The sequence below is a fragment of the Lethenteron reissneri genome, chromosome 10, assembly GCF_015708825.2.
Source record: "Lethenteron reissneri isolate LAM-NWPU_2019-01 chromosome 10, ASM1570882v1, whole genome shotgun sequence".
NCBI lineage: Eukaryota > Metazoa > Chordata > Hyperoartia > Petromyzontiformes > Petromyzontidae > Lethenteron > Lethenteron reissneri.
Genome location: NC_083788.1, coordinates 13,653,448 through 13,675,803, shown reverse-complemented (window position 1 = coordinate 13,675,803; position 22,356 = coordinate 13,653,448). Strand labels below are relative to the sequence as shown.

General features: G+C 50.9%; 1 protein-coding gene across 1 annotated transcript in view; it reads left to right on the top strand.

Moving 5' to 3' along the window:
- Positions 1-1,554: 1,554 nt before the first annotated feature.
- Positions 1,555-22,356, top strand: part of LOC133340976 (C-Jun-amino-terminal kinase-interacting protein 3-like) — a 57,415-nt gene continuing 36,613 nt past the window's right edge. Inside the window, 5 exon segments of the mRNA XM_061549534.1 lie at positions 1,555-2,355; positions 17,873-17,993; positions 19,839-19,909; positions 20,333-20,424; positions 22,068-22,088. Of these exon segments, the coding sequence (XP_061405518.1) occupies positions 2,059-2,355; positions 17,873-17,993; positions 19,839-19,909; positions 20,333-20,424; positions 22,068-22,088 (602 nt within the window). The 5' untranslated portion in view covers positions 1,555-2,058.

Genomic DNA, 22,356 nt, shown 5'->3' with positions numbered 1-22,356 from the left:
CAAAAGGGCTGTTACATAGCCGCGTGCGAGGCATCTGATTGGCTATTGCAGCCTCATCAGAATCAATAAGGATGGTTTCATCCAGCGGTGGAACTATAAATTCAATTGTTTCGCCGGGATTATCCTTTGAGGTGGGACATCTCGTTCGCAAGCGTGTCCATGGTGTCAAATTACGCACAGAAAATACGTAATGACACGTGTAAAAAAACTAAATCAACAACTTATTGTGTTTATATATAATGCAATCTCTCTGGAATATCTCTCTGCTATGAAGGATCATTGCCCGAAACGTCGCTTGTTGCTTTCCTTTTGGGGCCGTATTATTTTTAATATGCTGAGATGAGCTCACGTGCATGTGCACATGAGCTATATGATCGCATACCTGTCAACCCCTTATCAGTGCCTACCTTATTACAGACCAATTCAGACCTTATTGGTCACCCCGTGCCATCACAAGGGAGTAAACACGGACAATGTTTGTGTTGTGTGCCCGTATTGAAACGTCTGTGGGCCGTATGGACCTGCAAACTCAATTTTCCTGCACAAGAATACGGAGTAAACCGTACGGGTTGACAGCTGTGTGATTGTCTACTGCAGCCTCATTCACTAATTGAACCAATGGAGGTCTCATCCAGCAGTGGAGTAGTGACAGTGGCGGTCTCATCCAGCAGTGGATTGGGGTCTCATCCAGCAGTGGAGTAGTGACAGTGGCGGTCTCATCCAGCAGTGGATTGGGGTCTCATCCAGCAGTGGAGTAGTGACAGTGGCGGTCTCATCCAGCAGTGGATTGGGGTCTCATCCAGCAGTGGAGTAGTGACAAGTGGAAGTCTCATCCAGCAGTGGAGTGACGCACGTGGCACGTGTGAGGAATCCGATTGGCTGCCGCTGTATCACCAGCTGATTGAGTCAATGCGGTTTTACATTTCACAGAGCGCACTAACCCCCGGCGTAACCCAATTGGCCGCCGCACCTCACGTGAACCAATCAGACGTCGTATCGCCCTGAGCGCGCGAGAGGGTAGGGGGGGGGGGTGCGCTGCGAATACGATCTACAATTTCCAATCGCGCGTCGTAATAATATTGCTACTATTGATAAGAGCCCCGAGGGGGCCAACGCTTAAGATTCCTTAGCACGCATAGGCAGCACGTGCCTCGTGCCACCGCGAGAAGCTAATGTCTCTGTGGGCCTTATCTGGCAAAATAAAAAAAATTGTAATTTTAATTTGTCTATATTTTTTTAAGTGATTTGTTTAGCCTTTCCTATACTTTGCACTTCCATCGTGTTTTTGTATCGTTTGTTGTTATGAAGTTCTGACCCCGTGCCCCTACTGGTCATCTGTGTGGATGGGGGGGAGAAACAAAGAGCTTTATAGCTCACCGGATTCCGATTCTGACCGCGACCAATGAGGGGGGGGTTGAGGGTGGTTGTTGTGGTGGGTGGGGGCCGGTGAGCGGTCACGTGCACCGCGCGGGATCCAATCAGAGTGCGCGCCGGGCGGGGCGACGCGAGGCTATATAAGGCGCGGGCTGCGGCGTCACGCGGCGCAGTCGCGCGGCGGAAGGAGGCTGGAGGTGGATGAGAGGGGTCCGCCCGAGGCGTGGGCCGCCCATAAACAACAACAACAACAACAAAACAGCCACCACACCGACACGCACTCAAATCACAGCGGTAGACATTTGACGAGCAAAACACAACCCGTCGCGGGCTTGTTATTTTTGTTGTTGTAACGCTAAGTGCGATTTAGCATAAAACACGGGTAACATTGACTCGGGCGGCGGTGGCTGGGTGGGTGTCGTCGCCACAGCTGTCAGAGAGAGCAAAAAAAATCGCCGTTCGTGGTTCAATAAAAAAAATATTAAAGGGCGGGGGACCGGCCAGACGACCCGGCGCCCTGGAGTGGGCGGGCGAGCAGCGCAGAGCCCTCGCATTTATTCATTAACAACGCCGCCCCACAATCACACACAATCACAGCAGCAGCAGCAGCACAACTCACCCGGCTAATTAACGACGCGAAATCAACAACGAGCCCCGCCAGCCCAACCCGGCGAGCGAGTCGCCATGGAGCTGGACGATGGCGTGCTGTACCAGGACGACTGCAACGTGTCCGTCATGTCGGAGCGGGTGTCGGGCCTCGCCAGCAGCATCTACACGGAGTTCGAGCGCATGATCCGGCGCTACGACGAGGACGTGGTGAAGGATCTGATGCCGCTGGTGGTGAACGTGCTGGAGAACCTGGACGCGGTGTTCACCGAGAACCAGGAGCACGAGATCGAGCTGGAGCTGCTCAAGGAGGACAACGAGCAGCTGATCACGCAGTACGAGCGCGAGAAGGCGCTGCGCAAGCAGACGGAGGAGGTGGGTGGTGGGGTGAGAGGGCGAGTAGGGGCGAGCAGAGCGAGTGGTTGATGAGGCTGGGTGTGAGCGTGTGACTGGGGGGGTGAGTGAGGACGAGGTGATGGAGAGGTTTTGTGGGTGAGTGACTGAGCAGATTGGTGGGTGGGTGAGTGGATGAGAGGATGCGTGAGTGTGTGACTTGATTGTGGATGGGTGAGCGTGGATGGGTGAGTGTGAGGCTGAATGGATTAGTGTGTGAATGTGGGGGGCGAGTGAGGAGGAGGTGATGGAGAGGTTTAGTGGATGGGTGAGCGAGTGAGTTGGTGGTTGAGTTGACAGATGGGTGGGTGAGTGGATGGGTGGGGTGGGTGAGTGGATGGGTGGGGTGGGTGAGAGGATGCGTGTGTGTGACTTGAGGATGGATCTGTGAGGGTGGATGGATTTGAGTGAGGGCGAGTGAGTATGTGATTAAGAGGTTTCGTAGATGGTTGAGCGAGTGAGTTGACAGATGGGTGGGTGTGTGTGCTAGCGAATTCATGTGCGGGAGAGTGAGTGCTTGAATTGGTGAATGGCAAGTGGGGTGGGTGAGCAGATAGGTGGGTAGGTGAGTGAGCAGATAGGTGGGTGAGTGAGTGAGCGGATGAGTAATTGAGTGAGTTATTGATTGGGTGAATAGATGAGTGGGTTTGTGGATGGGTGGACTAGTCAGCAGGTTGGTGAGTCTGGGTGTACGAGTCCGTGTGTAGATTTGTCCATCACAGGCGCTAAACGTTGTTTTCTCTCTTGGGTGTCCCCTGCAGCGGTAGCGAGGTTTGATGGCATTGACGCCACGGGGACCCGTTATGACCTTTGCGTTCAATTAGATCGGCATGCACATCGCGGGGAAGCCTTCGTCCAGCAGTGGATAGGCAATGCACAATGAGCGGCAGAGCCGAGTGTCACGTGTGCGTCAGGGTTGACTGAGCCCTATCATCATCATCCCTCTGGGGTTGGTAAAATGAGCACCACCTGCTGAGGCTGGACCTCTTGATGGCAGGTCACCAGTGGGGCTGTCTGTCCTCTGCACCGACTCCCCCCCCCACCCTGCCAGAGCAATGACGAATCTCCCAACATTGGCTAAAGGCAGCGAATAGAAACGAGCACAGACCCATTCATTGCTCGTTCGGGAGTGAGGAACGTGCATATTTGACATTGAATATGCGTATTTTGACGTTACGTGGTACGCAGTACACACTGCAGATAATGTATTGTAGCTAATGGACTTTAATTGGATGCGTTTTAAAATGTTCTGGTTTGCACAAATGCGTTAATCGGCACCCAGAAAATTACATGAGATCATCATGAACCACGGTAAATCCACTGTTGGATGAAGACATCCCCCTAAGCCACCGCCACATGCCAAGAGTGCAGTACATTGCATACACATTGAATGGCTGTATAACGTGGCCACTTGCAATACTATAGAAATTAAATAGGCGTGTTGGGATGAAAACTAAGGTCATTGCAGAATACGAGCAATTTGTATTTTAGCAGCAGGAGAGCGACCCTCCAGTTTTGCAGACAAGGATGGACATTGAAAGCAGAAGAAGTGATTTTGGAAGCAGAGAGATCGAGAGAAAGAGAGATATTGGTCAGTGTCAACACGCTTGAAATGCGTTTATCCAGCGAAGGCCGTGGGTGATTCAGCAAAAGCAAACACAAATGCCTTCGCAGCATCAGGCAGCGCCAGTCCACCGCTCGTGGGCGTTGTACAATGCAATATCACGGTGGTGGCTGCTCTCATTTGTCAATGCATCCGTTTTACAATCCGGACTGCACAAGGCTTCAATTCTCGTGGAATCATTTTCCTGGACCCCCTCCAACTGCTTTGACCCCCGCGGCCGCCACGCCGACAGCAAGGGGTGTGGGTAGGGGGTGGACGGGGAAATGTTTTCTGGCGCTCAGCCCCAGACAGCTTCTGGCTGAAATGAAACCCAGGCATCCTGCGGCGGCGGGCGAGGTGTGGCCCTGATGATGGCCCTGCTCGCTCGCAAGCATTTCACTTCTCGCAGTCATTTCACTAAAATCCATTCTCTGCCAAATTAGCTCTATTGCCTTGAGTAATGCCACAGGCAGGGGCGGGGTGGGGGGCAGCAGTTCCTGCAAGTATAGGTCTGTGCGTCTCGCTCGTATTCGTCGCAATGCAAATCGCGGCATGTTTGCAAGTGCCGGTGTGTGCGCCGCCATGTGCCACACATGTGCCACACATGTTACACAATGTTGCGTGGTTGTGCCCGAGATGGATTGTGCGTGCCATGCCAACTGCAAGGATCTGGTTGAGCACCGCAGTCGAGTCGTGGCCATGCCTGTCCGGTTGCCTTGGTTTGGCCGCCGCTGCGTTCAGCCCGAACATTGTTATTCTGTGCAGCTTCTGGGCGGATTATTCACGTCCCAGGATCGTGAGAGGTGGCAATGAAATTTAGGCCTTAATCCGGCAGTGGATTGACCACAGCTGATGATGAATGATGATGAAGGCTATCAGATGATATTCATGCGGCGCTACTGAATTTGTGCGTCCTATTAATATAATGAAGCACAGACCATTGCTGCAACATTGGCTGTAGAAAGCCTCAAGAAAGATGAATCCCCCTTGGTGGCGTCGTAGCCTCCGATTAGCACGGTTGGCTACGTATGGTGCGAAAGAAGTTCAACATACGTAGATATGAACGGTGAGCCGGTGTCCAAATTTCACTTGCCGAACAACACTGCCCGAGCAATCGCGTTGTCGGCGCTCAAGCGCACGAGTACAGTCGGTGGGGCGAGCCACAGTTCATGGCCATTTCCCAGGCCTGTGAAACACTAGCTAAGGTGCTTACAGGATGTGGATCCCTATTTTATTTGTAATGCCTTAGGATTATGATGCTTACATCTGTTGATGTTTGGTTTGCCTTGACACCGGTGTTAATGCAGATTCGTAATGCAGTTACAGAACCTCTTGCCGGATTCCCAGAAAGGGCTGACCACGTTTACCGTGCTCGGGTCTTAGCGATGGCACAGCGGCTCCACGCGCTACAATCGAAATGCTGCGACCCGAGTTGGAGGCACGGCGGTGGCTAACATAAGCGGCAAGTGACATCTGAACCGGTCCTGGGCCATTTCCTTCACCAACCCACACTGACCAGCGTGGTGAAGGATGGTCACATAAACCCCCATAACCGACGCGTTGTGGGTATGTGTTCATCCAGCATTGGATTGATAGAGAACTGCAAAGCGAAGGTCCAATGCTTATGGAATGCATCGCATGTTTTATAGAAATGCATTGCTATATCTGTATTTTGGGCAAGGTTATAGACTTGTCACGTTGTATCTCTTGCCAAGTTGTGCGATGTTTAGCCAGAATGATGAGTGACCCAAAGGCTCTCATTGCTTTGATCATTCTGCGATGGAAATGTGATCAAATGTTAACATCAGTTCGTCCTGGTCATCTAAGTTTAAGTTGGGAAAAAAAACATTTTTTTGTGCATGTAGGCATGCTTTGACATAAGGGAGTGGTAGTGCAGTAGTTAGCGCACTGCGTTTAGATTTGAATTCCCACTCAAGACCAATAACAGTGGCAAATATTTGAACCGATTCTAACTTTGACTCTGCCTTAGTTGTGCACTGGAGATACAAAGGAGGCCTGGCGTGTTGTTTGCCACCCACCGACCTCGTGTGCCATGCCCACATTTCATAGGCGCTTGCTAGCAGCTCTTGCCCCAACAGTCTTTTAAAGGCTATGTTTGACGTAGGAGGATCATTTTGGATTTTAACAGAAGGATGGCAGCCTCTGTAACAATTATTTGGGGTTTTTAAATAAAATTGAGAACATTGTTTGGCATGCCTATGTTCAAAATGTCGTTCATTTGGAGAACATTAACAATGCTGCACAGAGACAACGAGATTGCCCAGTCGTAACAATACCGGTGTCGGGTGTCTGTCACGTGGGCACGGCCCGTCAATATTTTATTTTGTTTCCCTTTGAACTCGCTCTGCTGTTTTGCTGATTTCTGTTTAATCTGTCGGGTTTTTAACTTGGCAGGTAAAATGTAACGACATTCAAAGAGCAGATCTATCCTTTTTATATCTCTCCTCTTGCAGCAGGCACGGGTCCTCGTTATATTATCCCTTTTGTAGGACGGACTCTGATGACGAGTTGAAAATCGGGCGGTTTTTAAATTGCCGCATGCCGCTTTTAAAGTTGCAGTCAAGGAATGGAACGCGTCTTGGGATCTGAAGCAGTGCGGTCAGCTCGTGTGCACGTGCCTGCAGTGTGGGCCGCAGGAAGTGGCAGTGGCTTGGGAGGGGAGGCCATCATCCAGCAGTGGATTGACCACAGCTGATGATGACACCCATTTGGGTTTGGTATTTTGTTTCGTCTGCCCATTATAGAATTCTTCAATCGCAAATCATATTTTTTAAGTAACACATTTTCCTGCATCACTTTGGCATTCCATGTAGTCTATCATTTGTATGCCTTCTTGAGTTTATATTTGTTGTCATACCTACGATATTAAACATGCCTTTAGAGTATTTGGCTGCTGTACATTTCCACGTGATAAGCCACTTCGCTGAGCTATCATTTGTAGCCAGATCGCTTCTAAAAGAGAGCTACATAGCTTAGTGGGCCTTACCTGCTAAAATAAAAATCGGTCAATAGTAAGAGTATAAACGGGTTCTCAGATGTGCTTTTGGGTTGTGCTGCATTTTGTTGAGCGTGATGGTCCCGGAAGCGCCAAGTAGCTCCCAGCGATTCGTCGTCGGTCATCGAGGCGAGCAACACGCGCGAGAACAGAACGGAGAGGCGTACGGCGGCAACCGCGAGCCAAGGACAAAAAAACCCGACTCGGTGGTATTCAACGTATTTCTTTGTAATTTTGCAAGTGGTAGTATTTAACGTTCTCTTGTCATTTTCTCAGCGGTTTCCGAAGTGAACTGGAAACCTTTTGGCCAAGCGTTACAGATGAGGCAGTAGTAATGTAAGGTGATAGGCGATACAGAGAGAGCGCACGCAGCGCGGGCGTGTGCGAGCATGACGAGCCAGCTCCCTTCCCGGGCGGTGACTCAGTGTGGTGCATTTTTAATGTTGTTTTCGCCATCACGGGCAATGTGGGGGGGGGGGGGGATCCTCTTATTGGGTGGCGGCGACGATGCCTTGCGCTGGGCTGCCGTCTACAGCAATGGCAACTTGTCCGTTGGAGAATGCTCGACAGTTTTACCTCGGATCTGTTGTGAAGCTAAAGTCAACCAAGTCCGTAATCCTTTTGGGTGGGGGGGGGGGGGTCAGTAAAATATGTTCACCACTGCCACCCGTGCAAAGGAAGGCATCAACAGTTGCGTAAATGTGAACAAGAAGAATGAATTAAAGCAGGGGACTGCATTCCGGCACCAACACGATTTGGCGTCTTCTCAGTTATTTTGAGCTACGGCTTTGGCGGTGCGGACACGGAGGCGGGGGGGGGGGGTCTACCTGCACACGAGGAGGTCCAACGGCGAGTCGTACCGTGCGGTGAAGCGTCTCTCACCGAGGGAACTCCTGGTCGCAGACGATGTTGCGACGCCTGCTGGAGAACGTCCATGCACCGTTTTTCTCCTTCGGTCGCGATCGGCATCAAGACAACTGCAGTCGTGGGTCAAGGGGTTCACCAACAGCCGGTAATAAACCCTTGATGATACTTCTTCATGTGGTCAACAAATTCTGCTGCTTTGGATCCACCGTGACCGATGGTAACCTGTCGCTCGAAGAATAATTAATCATCGGCATCGGGAAGGCAGCCCGCCACACTTGGCAGACTTGGGACGTGTCTGGAACAAACGGCGAGTCTACAGTTCGGATGGAAATGCTGATCTCAAAAGTCCTCGGTACCCTACTGTACAGTAGTGAGATATGGACCACTTACAGGCACCAGGGGAAGAAACTGAATCGCTTCCACCTCCGCTGTTTACGTTGCATCCTTTGTATTGCCTGGCAAGACAAAATTACCAATGCAGATGTACTTACCCGGGCCATCTTACCCAGTATCCCTGACCTCGTAAACAACGGCGGCAATGGCTTGGACATGTTCACAAGATGGGCGCATGCCAAAGGACGTGCTGTACGGTGAGATACCAAATGCCAAGAGACTTGTAGGCCGCCAAATATTCCGATTCAAGGACGTCTGCAAGGAGGACGATCGAAAATACTTTTTTTTTTAACATCAACGTCGATGAGTGGGAAGCTCTGGCAAAGAGAGAGGGCAAACTGGCGCAGCAGCAGATTCTGGGGCAGGCGCGCCACGGGACTACGATGTGAGCTGGTTTCAGCAACTCTGGGACCAGCGCGTGTGTGGACAGGAGCGACGCGCTGGGCCCTGTCAATCAGAAAGTCGGCTGCCGTGACAGAACCACAGTCAATCACAGGCGCGACAACGGCGGCAGGCTCGGTCGTGCGAAGATGGGCCTTTGCAGTCGTTGCAAGTAGTGTTCAAATAATTTCAACCCTTTCCCAAGAAAAGACAAAGCTGAAAAGGAAGGATGCCACGGAATACACCCCGCAGTAATATCCACGGCAGCCGCTTGATTCGATCCGCAAACTTATAAAGTAAGCGGCGCTGCCGCTAGGCCGTGGTTACAAACTCGGACATTGCAGGTAGCCACCCCGCGTATCGCTGGGGTTTTTCTTGAGGCTGGCTAGCATGCACTGCTGTGCCTGCTTTGCATACAGCATTGTTCAGCTGTTGAAGGCGTTGCAGTCGCATGTTTGAAATACTTCCCATTCCACTTCCTTCACACCTTGAAGAAAAACGTGACTTCCCCTTTCCAATCCACGCTCGGTTAGCAACGTAATGTTCAAATGTACGCGACAGAGATGGCAGCCAATACGTGGCGCATCCACACACTGCGACATTGGCCACACGGGATGTTATAAAAGCTGGAAAACTCGAGCTGGCTCACATTTACTGCCCGCTTCTCACTTCACTGCTGGGTGAGGGCCTCCCGACACGGCCCACCTGGCGGCCCGTGAGGTATATTTGACCATACTTCACCACGCTGGTGAGCGCGTGTTGGTGAAGGTGGAGGGTGAGAGTGCAGAACAAAGTGGGTTTTACTGCACTGCTCCCTCTGCTGCCCACAACACCGAGTGCACTGCTCCACTGTGTGCAATGGTGGTGGTTACCCATCCCAAGCGCTCTCCAGGCTCAGTCCTGCTTAGCTGATGAGACCAGGCACATTCCAGGGGATTTGGTCATAGTCTTGTTCCTGCACGTGTGATGTTATGCTCGTAACACTAGGCTTATAAATGACTCAGCCTTTCCTTTGGCATAGACATGAAATGTGTTAAACGGTGTGTGTGCACTCAAGATGTTGAGTCCCAGGGACTGCTCCATTTTTGTCTCAATTCTAATGTTTTGGACCTTTTAGTCGGTTTATCGGATGAGCGTTGCACGTGGCCGATGGTGATGCGATCTCGCGTAGGTCTGCAAGTGCTCACTCGTGGCTCGCTGCTGGGCTTCAAGCACAGGGCCACATCGGTGTGGGTGGCAGGCAGCGCTCGCTCCAAGCCATCCCTCGAAGTGCAGAGATTGTCCTTATTTACTAACGCCTGTTTTACTCGGGAAGGCCTGTCCTTCCAAATGTTTTATCTAGGAGGGCAATGTTGCTGCAGTGTGTGATCCCAACTGAGCAGGTACATTTTTGAGTATTGGGATGTTTGGCCAATACCAGTTACAGAGAAACCGGAGAACGAGGAGGAAGTCCATGCAGAACAGGGGTGGAGAGCTGTGATCATCAAGAACAGACCGTAAAACATATAACGGGGACAATGACCGATCCACAAATACGAGGGAGACATCGCAGCGATGCACTCCGCTACTCCTGGCTTGACGGGCTGAATGTGAAATTGTTGCTCTGCGTCTACATCAGCCATACGAAGAAGAAAAAGACGAAGAAGCTGACGACGACTATACACACTCCAGACAAAGGCGGCCCCAGTCAAGAATCGAACCCAGCACCTTGTTGCTGCGAGGCACGATTTGTTACCACACCGCACCGCCCTTCCGCCGAAGAATCGTTGAATGGCTGAATGCCGTGCTCTCGGGCAGCCGCCCTGCAACACGCGGCCGTCCGTGGCCGCGCGTTGAGATTGCGTTATCCTTCAGCACAGTTGGGCTTCCTTTCAGTGCACGCATTAACGCGATGGCTCAGCCTCCCTGCCACTTGCAACACAAAACAACTGGCGCCGAGCCCCTGGCTATCACTACTGCGCCGTCATCCGTCGACTTTGAACCATCGGTACACGGCGACAAGACATTCGTTTTCGGAGCAAGTGTTTATGAGAGTGCTGCTGCTGCGTGTTAGGAGATTATAATTGTCATCCCTAACTGCGTTATACGACCTCGGATTACTCACCTGGCCGTGACGCGGTCTCAGTTTTAGAGAACGACAGTCATCTTTGGCACATTTTAACTCGTGATTGCCCCTTTTCTACGGAACGGTTTCTACCTCGCGGCGCTGTAGGCAGTTAAAAGCGCAGCCCCGCAGTAGCTCACTCACGTCACTGCTGACGGAAGGGTTTTTGCTAGGGGGAGCTCTAGAGCGCCCGTCTGTCTAGATGATGTTTTGGCCTACTCTTCCACACTGGCCCAGACGTTTTGGGAGAGGGCTGCGCTTTACCTGTACGGTGTCGGTGCCGTTCACCTGGAGGTCTGCACTTGAACACGTTTAGGGCTGAGCATCCACATTGGATGCTTAAAAGAAATCACCAAGACCCTGACATGGTAATAATAATCTTTATTTTATAAGGGGCCTTTCCTGCCGAGATATCCCAAAGCACAGTTCATAAAAAAATACTACACACAAGTAGAAAAAAACATCCTATCGAAATACAGTAAACGCTGATAATAATAACAATATTGATACCGACACTCAATATTAATAAAATGAAGAACTATCAAATAAAAGCCAATATTAATAATCATTACCCTCGCAGTAATGGGTAGTTTGAGACAAAATGGGGGAATAATCCCCACGTCCGGCCACATTAACATTGCATGGGACCGGCTTCGAGAATTTTAACCTTTGCACGCACGAACCACGTCCCCGGCACATCGGCAGAGGAGTGCGCCGGTCACGTGACGCGCCGTGGAGGAGATTCCCAGGGTTCACCGCTCCTCCTCGGCCGTTGCTGCCGCCGCAATTCTCATCCCAACAGCGTGGTGCCGGCAGCGCCGCGTCGGGGGGGTGGGGGTGCGTCGGTGATTCCTGAAGGGCAAACCCGGCCACCGGGGGGGGCGGGGGGGTCGGGGGGGGGGAAGCCTCCGTTGCGTTCGGCGATTCAAACGGCCAAATGAAAAGTGCGCGCGCGGGCAAACGCGCACGGAATCACGTCATTCATTTTTCATAAAGTGCTTTTGCAACAAAAAAAGATGACTTTCCAATCATGCTCATGACAATATTGGTGCGGTCATGCTGTGTGGAAATATGTATTTATATAGATTGGTGGAGAGGTTTTGTCGTTATTCTGAAGATACGTGATGGGTCCCAGGAGGGTACAGACCGACACAATGTATCGCGAGCATCGCAATTAAGCAATCTGATGCAACTTCCCATCAGCTTTGCTCATCTCTTACCTAATTTGCGATTCAAAACACGAAGTGCCACTGTATATTTCCGGTACAGACACACACAAACGCATGCCAGTCGTGTTGTCTTTGCTAATTAAGTTAATGACGATCTTTTTTTTCTCATTGGTTTGCAAAGGCAAATTGATCGATCGATGGCAGCACCTGACGCAGGCTTGTTGGAAAGGTTCGGCCTCATTTGCACGCAGTCCAGTCGCAGTCCACGCTCCACAGCCTGAGCCATCGATCCACAAACTTTTATTCTGCACAAGAAAGCAAAGTACTTTTATTCCCCACCACGGCAGTGCAGCCGAGTTTGAGGCAAAATGGGTTTGTGTTTGGGGAGCACGAGCGCATCGCACCGAGCCTGGCAATCCAAGTTCGATTCCCAGCCCAATCCCCTCCCCCCTTACGCTTAAGCAGACCACATTTGTCCATAGAAGAGGTTTTTCGGGTTAGTTTGCGTATTTTTAAATGTGTCGTTAAACCCGCCTCCGTCTGACGCAGACAATAAGTACGGGTCGTCACGTCAACAAAAATGTGGCAATTCGTTACTAGTTCAGCACACCGGTGTGTTGGAGAGTAAACCCACAACATCTACAGCCCACATATGACCGGAGTGGTGAAGTAAAGCAACGGCTACGACTGACGTCGCACGGGGGAGGCCTTCATCCAGCAGTGCCTTGACAAATGGTTGTACACAATCGTATTATCTATCTATGTGTGTGTGTACGCACGAGACCTTTTCTTTAACTGTGTTTTAAATATACCAGCCTCAGAATGTGCAATATTCTCGCAAGCATCGGCTACGGCAAACGGGACGTGTGAAGCGGGGGGGTTGGTGAGAGTCGCGCGTGCCACTCTTGGCACGGACTGCCGTCCCTGGTGGCTGGCGGTTTTTTTCTGCAAAATATTTGTCACGAGACGTGTGTCATGTGACAGCCGTCACCACGGGGAGGGCTCCAAGGCAAGATGTGCGATCACTTTTTAACCCGTCTTATTCTTCGGTGCCACTGTCCACCCAACTCTCCATACTTTGACAGCCTTTAAAACCTTCTTTAACCACATCAGGTGAAGGTGAAAGTTAAAGGCGCAGCCCTGCAATTGCTGTGCTCACGCCTCTGCTGGCAAAGGGGCCTCCACTCGATGGACCTCTAGAGAGCCTGCCCTGGAAGGCATTTGGCCTACTCTTCCACGATGGCAACACATATTGCAAGAGGTGGGAGTGCCCACGCTTTATCCCACCGCACACGACCTGCCGGCCGACTCGCCGCGGTGTACCCAGTTATACTGCCGAGGCAGAACGGGGAGGTGCACTTGAAGAAACTTGCCCCATTGTTTCAACCGCTGTGCCGGAAGATCAAACGGGCGACCTTTGGATTGCAAAGTCCGATGTGCCGACCCTTACACCACGGCATCATCCCCGTATTGTCGTGCCCACCGTGAAAACATGACCCACGTGCGAAGCAGCCGTTAATGAACGGGGTGTTTCACTTCTGCATCGTACAGCTTCGTTCCGTACGGCTGCCTTGTTTATTTCCACGTAGAGTCTTTATATAGGGCGGCTTCTTTTAGCCGCAGCAAGTTTTCTCTCGGTGGCAGTGTTTATCCATTTGTCAGGCGTCCGCTTTTAGTCGACACGCAGGATCTGAATTTAAGGGTACGCGGCATCTTTCCAAGCGACTTGTAAAAAACAATTGCATGAGGACTCGCGTTTATAGACCTGAGCCAGTGGTGGAAATTCTGCATTCCTGTGGCGAGAACGAGTCTCTTCACAGAACAACCACTGTGGCCTTCCCCATACAGTCGTGCGAAGTTTTTTACCAACACTGGTCGTGAGCCGCTCGCTCTCCCGTTGAGTCACCTGGCCGGGTGATTTCGTTACGACACCCGCTGCTTCTGTGTGGCGCAGGGTCATGTCCGCACGTCCCCACACAGAGGGATGGCAGGCGGCAGCACAATCGTTTTGGCCCTCGGGAATTCACGTGTTCATTGCAGGCCGGGGCTACAGAACAACGAGCCCGTTGACTCTGCTGCAACACATCGTTGCTGTGTTCGTTTTGTGCTCAATGGAAAAGGTCACAAAACTTTTTTCTCTGCCCCCTCTTTGGCTGTGATGAAGCGCAACTCTCATTGCATCAGCCCTGTGATCGCTTCCTGCTCTCAGTTTGTTGAGGGCAGGGCGTGGGCCAAGGGCCAGCTCTGATATCACTCGCCACCGATGTTTTCTGTGGCCGGGAATTGAACTCGGATCGCCGAGCTCGGAGCGCCGAGCTCGGCGCGCAGTGCACTTCACCACTCGATCGCCACTCTATGCCAGGCACTGTCCAAGGAAAGCATAGAGAATCAATTGTTGAATAGAAGTGTGGGCTCAACGTCTTGATACGTCAACGGATTGCAGAGGGAGATGACTCATTCCATGCCCGACGCCTAAGGCAGCGTATCCGGGATGTCTGTAATTTATTCATGCCCTTGGCAATTCGATTTATTGTCACGATTCGGGTTCACGAGGTTATTCAAGAATCGGTAATTTTTTGTTTCCCTTGTCCAGTTTTCTGAATTGGGGCATGTTTTTTTATGTTTTCTTCATTGTATAATTTTAAAGGTTCAAGGCGCAGCCCCGCAATTTCTTTATCACACCACTGCTGGCTGAAGGGGCCTCCACCAGAGGGAGCTCTAGTTGAGGCCTCCTCCATAGGGTATTTGGCCTACTCTTTCACTACAGGCCTGACATCGCAGAACAGGTGGGAGTACTCACAGTTTACCCCACCACAGGGCGACCTGCCCATTGACTAACTGTGGTGAAGCCATTCATACTGCTCGGTGAGGCAGGAGATTTGGGAAACTTGCGCATTGTTTTAACTGCCACGCCGGGAGATGGAATTGATGACCTATATTTTTGCAAGTGGCGGCGCGCGCCAACCGCGATACCACGGCAGCATCGCTTTGAACGTAAACATCCCTACATAATTATCGGACATCATGAATATTGGATTGTTACAGGCGGTGTGCAAATTCACGTATCGTGAGTGTGTGTAAGCATAAATTTCCACCAATAAATGTGAAGAATCGTTCCGCTTTCTGTGTGTACGTGTGCGCACGCCTTGCATTCGCTCTTCGGTAAACGACCCAACGTGATTGTGCCGATGGTGGACGTGCAGTGGTGGTAATGATAGTAGTAAATAGATAATCGCCCCTACTGTAACGTGCAGCCGCACTCGGAGGCACGAGGAAGGAGGAAGCACAGACCAGCAGGAAGGCGGCAGCAGCAGCCAGGCTGTGAGCCGGTGCCAAATTCACCCCCGAGCTCTGCGGTCCTTTATATGTATATATGTTACGGTGTTAGCGGTCAGTTAATTCGTGGTTGAATGTGGGAGGAATCCAGAGTGCCTGGAGAAGACCCGCACATGCGAGTGGGCAACCCTCTATCCAATGCAGATGGAACAGATGGAGATGAGTCCATGGGAAGGGAGTTTCGCAACATTTGTTCGATCCAACAACCCTCGCCTGCACAGTGCTGAATTACAGGACACGTGTATTGCCACCACCTCCTGCCATCAGGAGGTCTCCTAGGCTAAATAAAACTGCGCTCCGAGACATTCTGTAATGTTGCGGAATGTTATTTCTCATTATTTTTGGAGTGCAACGTTTCAAGTGTTTATTTTAACCAGGTGAGACATTGAGTCTCAATTTGCAAGAGGAACGAGTGACCTTGGTCGTCAAATATCACAAAAAGCAAATCAACAAAGCTCAGCAACAGCGTGAACCGCTATCTGAACAGCAACAACAACAAAATGGCAACTTTTTGCCAGTATCAATCAGAGCATGTTTGTTTGCATGTTCACCACAAGTACGTGTGGTTAGTGCAGACTTGATTCCTTGCAAAATGTTTCTATTTGGTGTTTGAACATCGTAACACCGCCTGTTTTATTGCCAGCAAGGGTAAAACCTCGTCTTAGTTTTTCATGAAACAACAACAAAAAACTGCCGTGTCACATGAGAAATCTAAAATACTGTACAAATGCAAATTGAAGCCAAATAATAAATTCCCTGCAGCACAAGTAGATTATTTTTAGACTGATCTTCACACAATTCCAAACTAAGTTACAAAAAAAACACCACAGGAATCTATATACTGGTGTTATTGAGATGGGAGAGCAATAATGCATGTGTGAGGCTCACTAGCAAGGAGATAGGGGCTTGGCCCGACTGAGGGAACCTCTTTTCCGCCTAGCTTGCAATTGTATTAAATATTAAGTGAAATCGATCCTGTCTTAGGGAGGCTATGGGACACATGTTCTGAAGTAGAATCTGGTCTTTGTTTATCGCGGTGGTCACCGTCACGGGCAGACAGGTGGAGGGCACGAGACTCCTGTTGAAGGGATCCCGTGGTGACGTTTATCGGGTTTTGTAAAACGTTGACGTTGGTTTGCGGCTGAGAACATTTACTTCAATCGTCTGTTGCCTCGGTGGACGAATCGTTCGTGGCCACATCTGCACCAGGGAGGTTTTATCTTTATTTTTGAAAGGCATCACGGACCGCAGTTTGTGAATTTGCGCGGTGACGTGGCCCCAGCGGTCACGTGTTCGCCACCTGTTGCAGAGGCTCGCGGTGCGGATTCTGCAGGCTGCCCTGGTTATTATTGCGGGTGCATTAACCGTAAAATATTACACAGCGTCTGCTTCACAGTGGATAATGAATGATCCCCTTACATTATTTGAAGAGTGCCATAGCCTGCCGACATCATCGTACAAATTTGGCAAATTCGGAAATGTAACCACAAGTTACTCAATTGGGATTGCACAAAGCAATATCACCCCCTACTGTGAGACTATTACAGACTATGTCTCTGAAACATAGCTGCCTTCCTTCATGATAGCCCTGCAATATAAGAACAAGGGTGCGAATACGAAATGTACGAAGTCATTATTATCACATGGAGTTTGGCATTGACACTCAAAGGGTAGCCAGAAGCTGGAAGAGACTACTTCCATACAGGGTGATGGGAGCGCGTGATGGGAACGTGGGAACGCGTGTTGGGAACCCGTGTTGGGAAAGTGTGATCGGAACGTAGGAGCGCGTGATGGGAACGTGGGAACATGTGGTGAGAATGTGGGAATTCGTGATGGGAACATGTGATGGGGACGTGGGAACGCGTGATGGGACCGTGGGAACGCGTAATGGGAACGTGGGAACGTGGGAACGTGGGAACGTGTGATGGGAATCTCGGAACATGTGATGGGAATGTGTGTTGGGAATGTATGAACACGTGATGGGAGCATGTGAACGCGTGATGGGAATGTGTAAACGCGTGATGGGGGAACGTGTGATGGGAACATGTGAACATGTGATGGGAACACGTGATGGGAGCATGTGAACGCGTGATGGGAACGTGTAAACGCGTGATGGGGGAACGTGTGATGGGAACATGTGAACATGTGATGGGAACACGTGATGGGAGCATGTGAACGCGTGATGGGAACGTGTAAACGCGTGATGGGGGAACGTGTGATGGGAACATGTGAACATGTGATGGGAACACGTGATGGGAGCATGTGAACGCGTGATGGGAACGTGTGAACGTGTGATGGGAACGTGTGAACGCGTGATAGGAACGTGTGATGGGAACGTGTGAACATGTGATGGGAACACGTGATGGGAGCATGTGAACGCGTGATGGGAACGTGTAAACGCGTGATGGGGGAATGTGTGATGGGAACATGTGAACATGTGATGGGAACACGTGATGGGAGCATGTGAACGCGTGATGGGAATGTGTGAACATATGATGGGGGAACGTGTGAACGCGTGATGGGAACGTGTGAACGCGTGATGGGAACGTGTGAACGTGTGATGGGAACACGTGATGGGAGCATGTGAACGTGTGATGGGAGCGCGTGCCTTGCTATCGCTGTGCGTGCAGAAATACATCGAGTTTGAAGATGTCCTGGAGCAAGAGAAGAAGGACCTGCAGATGAAGGTGGAGGGCTTGGAGCTTCAGTCCAGGCAGCTGGAGCTGAAAGTAAAAAACTACTGTGACCAAAGTAAGAGTTCAGGAAAACGTCTAATGGGTGACATAACAGGCAGATTACTCGTAATTGAGTAACCTGCGGGGTCAATTTTGCCAATGTACGCGCCACGTAACATCACCGGTTATGTACGCGATTCCCTTCAACGCCACAGTGCCGTTGACCAATGTGTTGAATTGTTTTTGTTCTTTGTGCTTGTGCACCTAATGCGGCAGCATCGGCAAATCATTTCTATTTTTTTGCAAGCGGAGTTATTCTTGACCGATTTGCTTGCACGGCAAGACGTGCATCGTATCTGCTCCATTGATTGCCGAGTGAGAGAGTAAAGCGCGCCGGTTCGTTTGCGGTGTGCTGCACACAGGCGCACGCGCGCCTGGTTAATTTTTAATAGGAGCGGGGTATTTTTAATATTTGGGCGGCAGGGTGGTGCCCATGGTAACACCCGCGCCTCACGGCAAGAAGGACCTGGGTTCGATTCGCGAATCGTGCATCTTTCTGTGTGTGGAGTTTGCAGGTTCTCGCCCTGTTCCGCATAGTTTTCCTCACTTCTCCTGTTTCCTCCCATTGCTAAATATATATATGTAACTGGTATTGACCAAATACATTGAACTGAGTTACTCAATTGGTGATCACGTACACAGCGGCAACATGGCCCAACGCTCCTGCGAAAGGTTGGCAGGACCCTCCTGAAAACTCGGTGAGACTCGGTGAAGCTTTACTTATTGATCAAGTGTAGTAAAAATAATATATTTGAAGCGTTGTACATGATTTGGCAAAGCACCCCTTAACATCTGGTGCAGACTTGTATTGTGGTCATTTCGGCCAGTCAGTCACCGCATAGACGACCGTAGCGGAGCGCGGCATGTCCGCCCGTGTGTCGCTGGACACCGCGTAGAACTGCCGCGGATGTCGGCAGCCGACTCGATTCTCGCGCGAGCCTTGAGGAGTGCAGCGTCGTTGGTGCTGCCGACGTCGTTCAGCGCGTCGAGTGTGGCAGGAAGGCCTGCAACAGCGTGTGATTTTAAACAAAAACTTACCCCATGCATCCCCAGCTCTCTCGGCTTCCCACTTCCAACCCCGCCCAATTCCCCCCCGTCCAGCTTCACGTCCCTCTCCTAGCGTTCCACGCAGCGCTCCCCTCCCCCTACCCCACACCCCCCCTCTCTCTCCCCCTACCCCCTTTCTCACCTATATAACCTCTTACCACGGCATCTCTCTCCCACTTCAGCAAAAAATGTTTCTTGCTGTGGTTTCCCACCTGATGGTGATTGCTAGTGTTGCGATTGAAACATCGTGATTTATTTTATTTTATACCTACGTGACTTTACCGAAAGAACCAAAGAGTGTTTTTTTTTATTTTACCAGGTAAGGCCCACTGAGATTTGCAGCTCTTTTTCAGAAGTGACCTGGCTATCACAAATGACTTCTCAACAAAGTGGCGTATCACGTGGAAATTTATAGCAACCAAATACTCTATAAGCGCACGTTGATTTTAAATGTGGAGAGAGAAAATAGAGGACCCGGGGAAAAATCTACACAACCGCGGGGGCAGGACATACAAACTTTAAAATATACAGCAGGCATCAGGGTTTGGATTGAACCCACGACCTCCTGCTGCATACCAGGCGAGGTGGTTAACATTTCCCAGCCACCATGGCTCCCCAAACCGTAGCCGTGGCGCAAGACGGACGGCGACGCGCACCGTCACTGGCCGTGTCCGCTAAGTAAACAAGCTTAGCGGCGGTCCCAGGGTGCCGCCGCAGTCCGTAAACGACGATGCTGCTGCCTGGCTCAGCGCGAACGCCCACGGCCGAGAGCGTGAAGGTAACAGCGCGTACGCACGTCCGTACCCCGTTGCAGTTACGAGGCACGACGAGAGGGAGGCGGAGATGAAGCGGGAATACAACATGCTGCACCAGAGGCACACAGAGGTACGGGCGCACGGCCAAGCGGTGAAGGTTCTCTGCTATCCTCGGGTAGCCTGGAACGCCGTCTCTCCAAGCCATCTGTGCGACCAACTTCCTGCCCCCTGTTCAAGACCTTCCTCTTCATCTCTGTCTATGACTTGACTTCGCTTTTAAGCAATATTTTTGTACGGGTACAGTATATGTTAATTGTCGAAATCCCCCCCCCCCCCCCCCCCGTATTTCTTGTCCCACGAGTTTCTACAATATCTTTACGGTGCTGTATAAAGGAGAATTGTATGGTAAAACATCTCCATGTGAATGTTATAATTTTTGAAGAAACCCGGGCAAGATGTCTGTTGAAAACATTGCCAAGTGGGGCCCGTACCTGGCTAGCACTGCGTGCGTGTGTGTCGAGCGCACGCTGTGTTTTGTCGCCGTGCTTTTCAGATGATTCAGACGTACATGGAGCACATGGAGCGGACCAAAGCTCAGCAGGCAAACGCCGGTCAGCCCGACGGCTCCCAGACTTCTCGTAAAACGTATGCGCAGCACCAGCCCGCTTTGACAATTACTACTAACTGGCACATTTCATTACCTAACGTACAAACGTGTGTGTGTTTGTGTTCCTGCCTCAATGCGACGGCCATTTTCGAATACGACTTCCGCAGATTGCAGTTGGAAATGTATATCTGGACTCGACCTGTTTCGTTTTGATAATGCATGCTGGTCTGTATACGCCTACACGTTGCACACAAACACAAACACGGGGCGTGCGTGACTAAATTGGGCGGAGTTGTAAAATGCATGTATCTCATGTATCTCATGAAGGGGCAGTGCATAAGCTCTCTGTCATTTCATTAGCGCGCATTGCCTTTGCAAAACAGCCGCGCTGTGTCCACGCTCGCAGCCACGTTAACGTGCGGATTATTCGCATCGTGTATAGAGCCAGCGCTCACACGCAATCCACCCCGCTTCGTACAACCTCACGCTCGATCCCCTGCCCCCTGTAAAGACTGCTGACGCTCTGCTTCAGTGAGTTTTATTTCTACGCCATGTCTGGCTTTTTTTTTTCTTCCTTTGTAGTTCGGCCCTGCCATGCCCTTTCATCATTTTCCTTCCCCTTTTTTCCCCCCTTCCCCTCCGTGAAACCGCTCCATCGCCACGTTGGTTTTCGCCACGAACAGGACGATTGCCCCCTGCTGTGCTGCTGAACAGCGGTATTCCCTTCCCGGTCTTTTACCGTGGGGGGTGGGGGCGGGGGCAAAAACCCCGTGATGTTAATAATTACATCTCAGTGGCGCTGCAAGTCACACGGTGCGATTGTGGCCACTTACCCCGATCTGTGGGCCAGATTGTAAACCAACGCAGTCTGCACTCCAACGGAGGAGGAACAGCACAACTGCTGCACCAACTCCGTCCCGAAGCCCTCTCATGGCTAGAAAGTCACGCGGAAGTTCTCACGCGGAGTTTAATTTTAAACCAATCGTCCGACCCTCCCTGTAGTTCAGCAAACGGTGTCTGTTTCTTCCTTAAAATTATTTTACGAAACCCAGGGGGTTGATGGTCCTCACAAGCAATTAGCCGCACCTTAAAAGAGCTCCGTTTTTACTCTCGTTGGTGACGCCGTCTGCGGAGTGACAGGCGGTTTCTTGCGCTCCGTCTGGGGGCTGAAAATCATGAGTTTTGAACATACACAAATTTGTAATAAAGCAATCGGCATTTCCTGAAGAAGTGCATTGTGGTCCCTTTGTCTTAGGTCATCATCAAAAGGCAATAGGACCACAATGCACTTCTTCAAGATGCTTATTGTATAATGCACAAATACCACGTGCTTAGAACGTACGGTTTTCCGGCCTGCGCTATTACTCTGTCTCGTCAGTTAAAGGTTTGATTAGCTAACGACTACATTTTAGCGGGGTGGCAGTATCTGCTAACCCACAGCCTCTCAGGCCACCAAAGCCTCGGCCTCTCGGGGGAGGGGGGGAGGGGCGACACCGTTTCATCTATTTCCATTTCGCTCGTCCGTCTGGCACACAGATGCACTCTTTGAAAGTAAACGTACAAAGGAAGGAAAAAACCTTTTCAATACGAACATTGAATCTGCTGCTTTGCCTTCCTCGCTTACTGCGTTTCCCCCCCTTGTGTGTTCGCCCTGCCGCCACGCTTGCTTACCTGCGCACAGCCGCTTCCACTGGAGAAGCAGGTACGGTATGGCTTGGCCGTCTTGCCTCTGCGCTCACATCCCTCGGCCGTGTCCTTCGCGCTGCGCCACGCTCTCATAGACCCACCACCGCTCGCACTCACGCTCGGACCCACGTGAATTAATGAATGAATCCCTTTCCCAAGTTTAAAGTTCACTTTGTTTTGTTGCACGGTGAGAGCCCTGTTGGTGAAACGCAGACCGGTTCAAGCGCATGACGGCAGCGCTACGAAAGCGCTCGTGAAAAAACAAATAATAATGATGACGATAT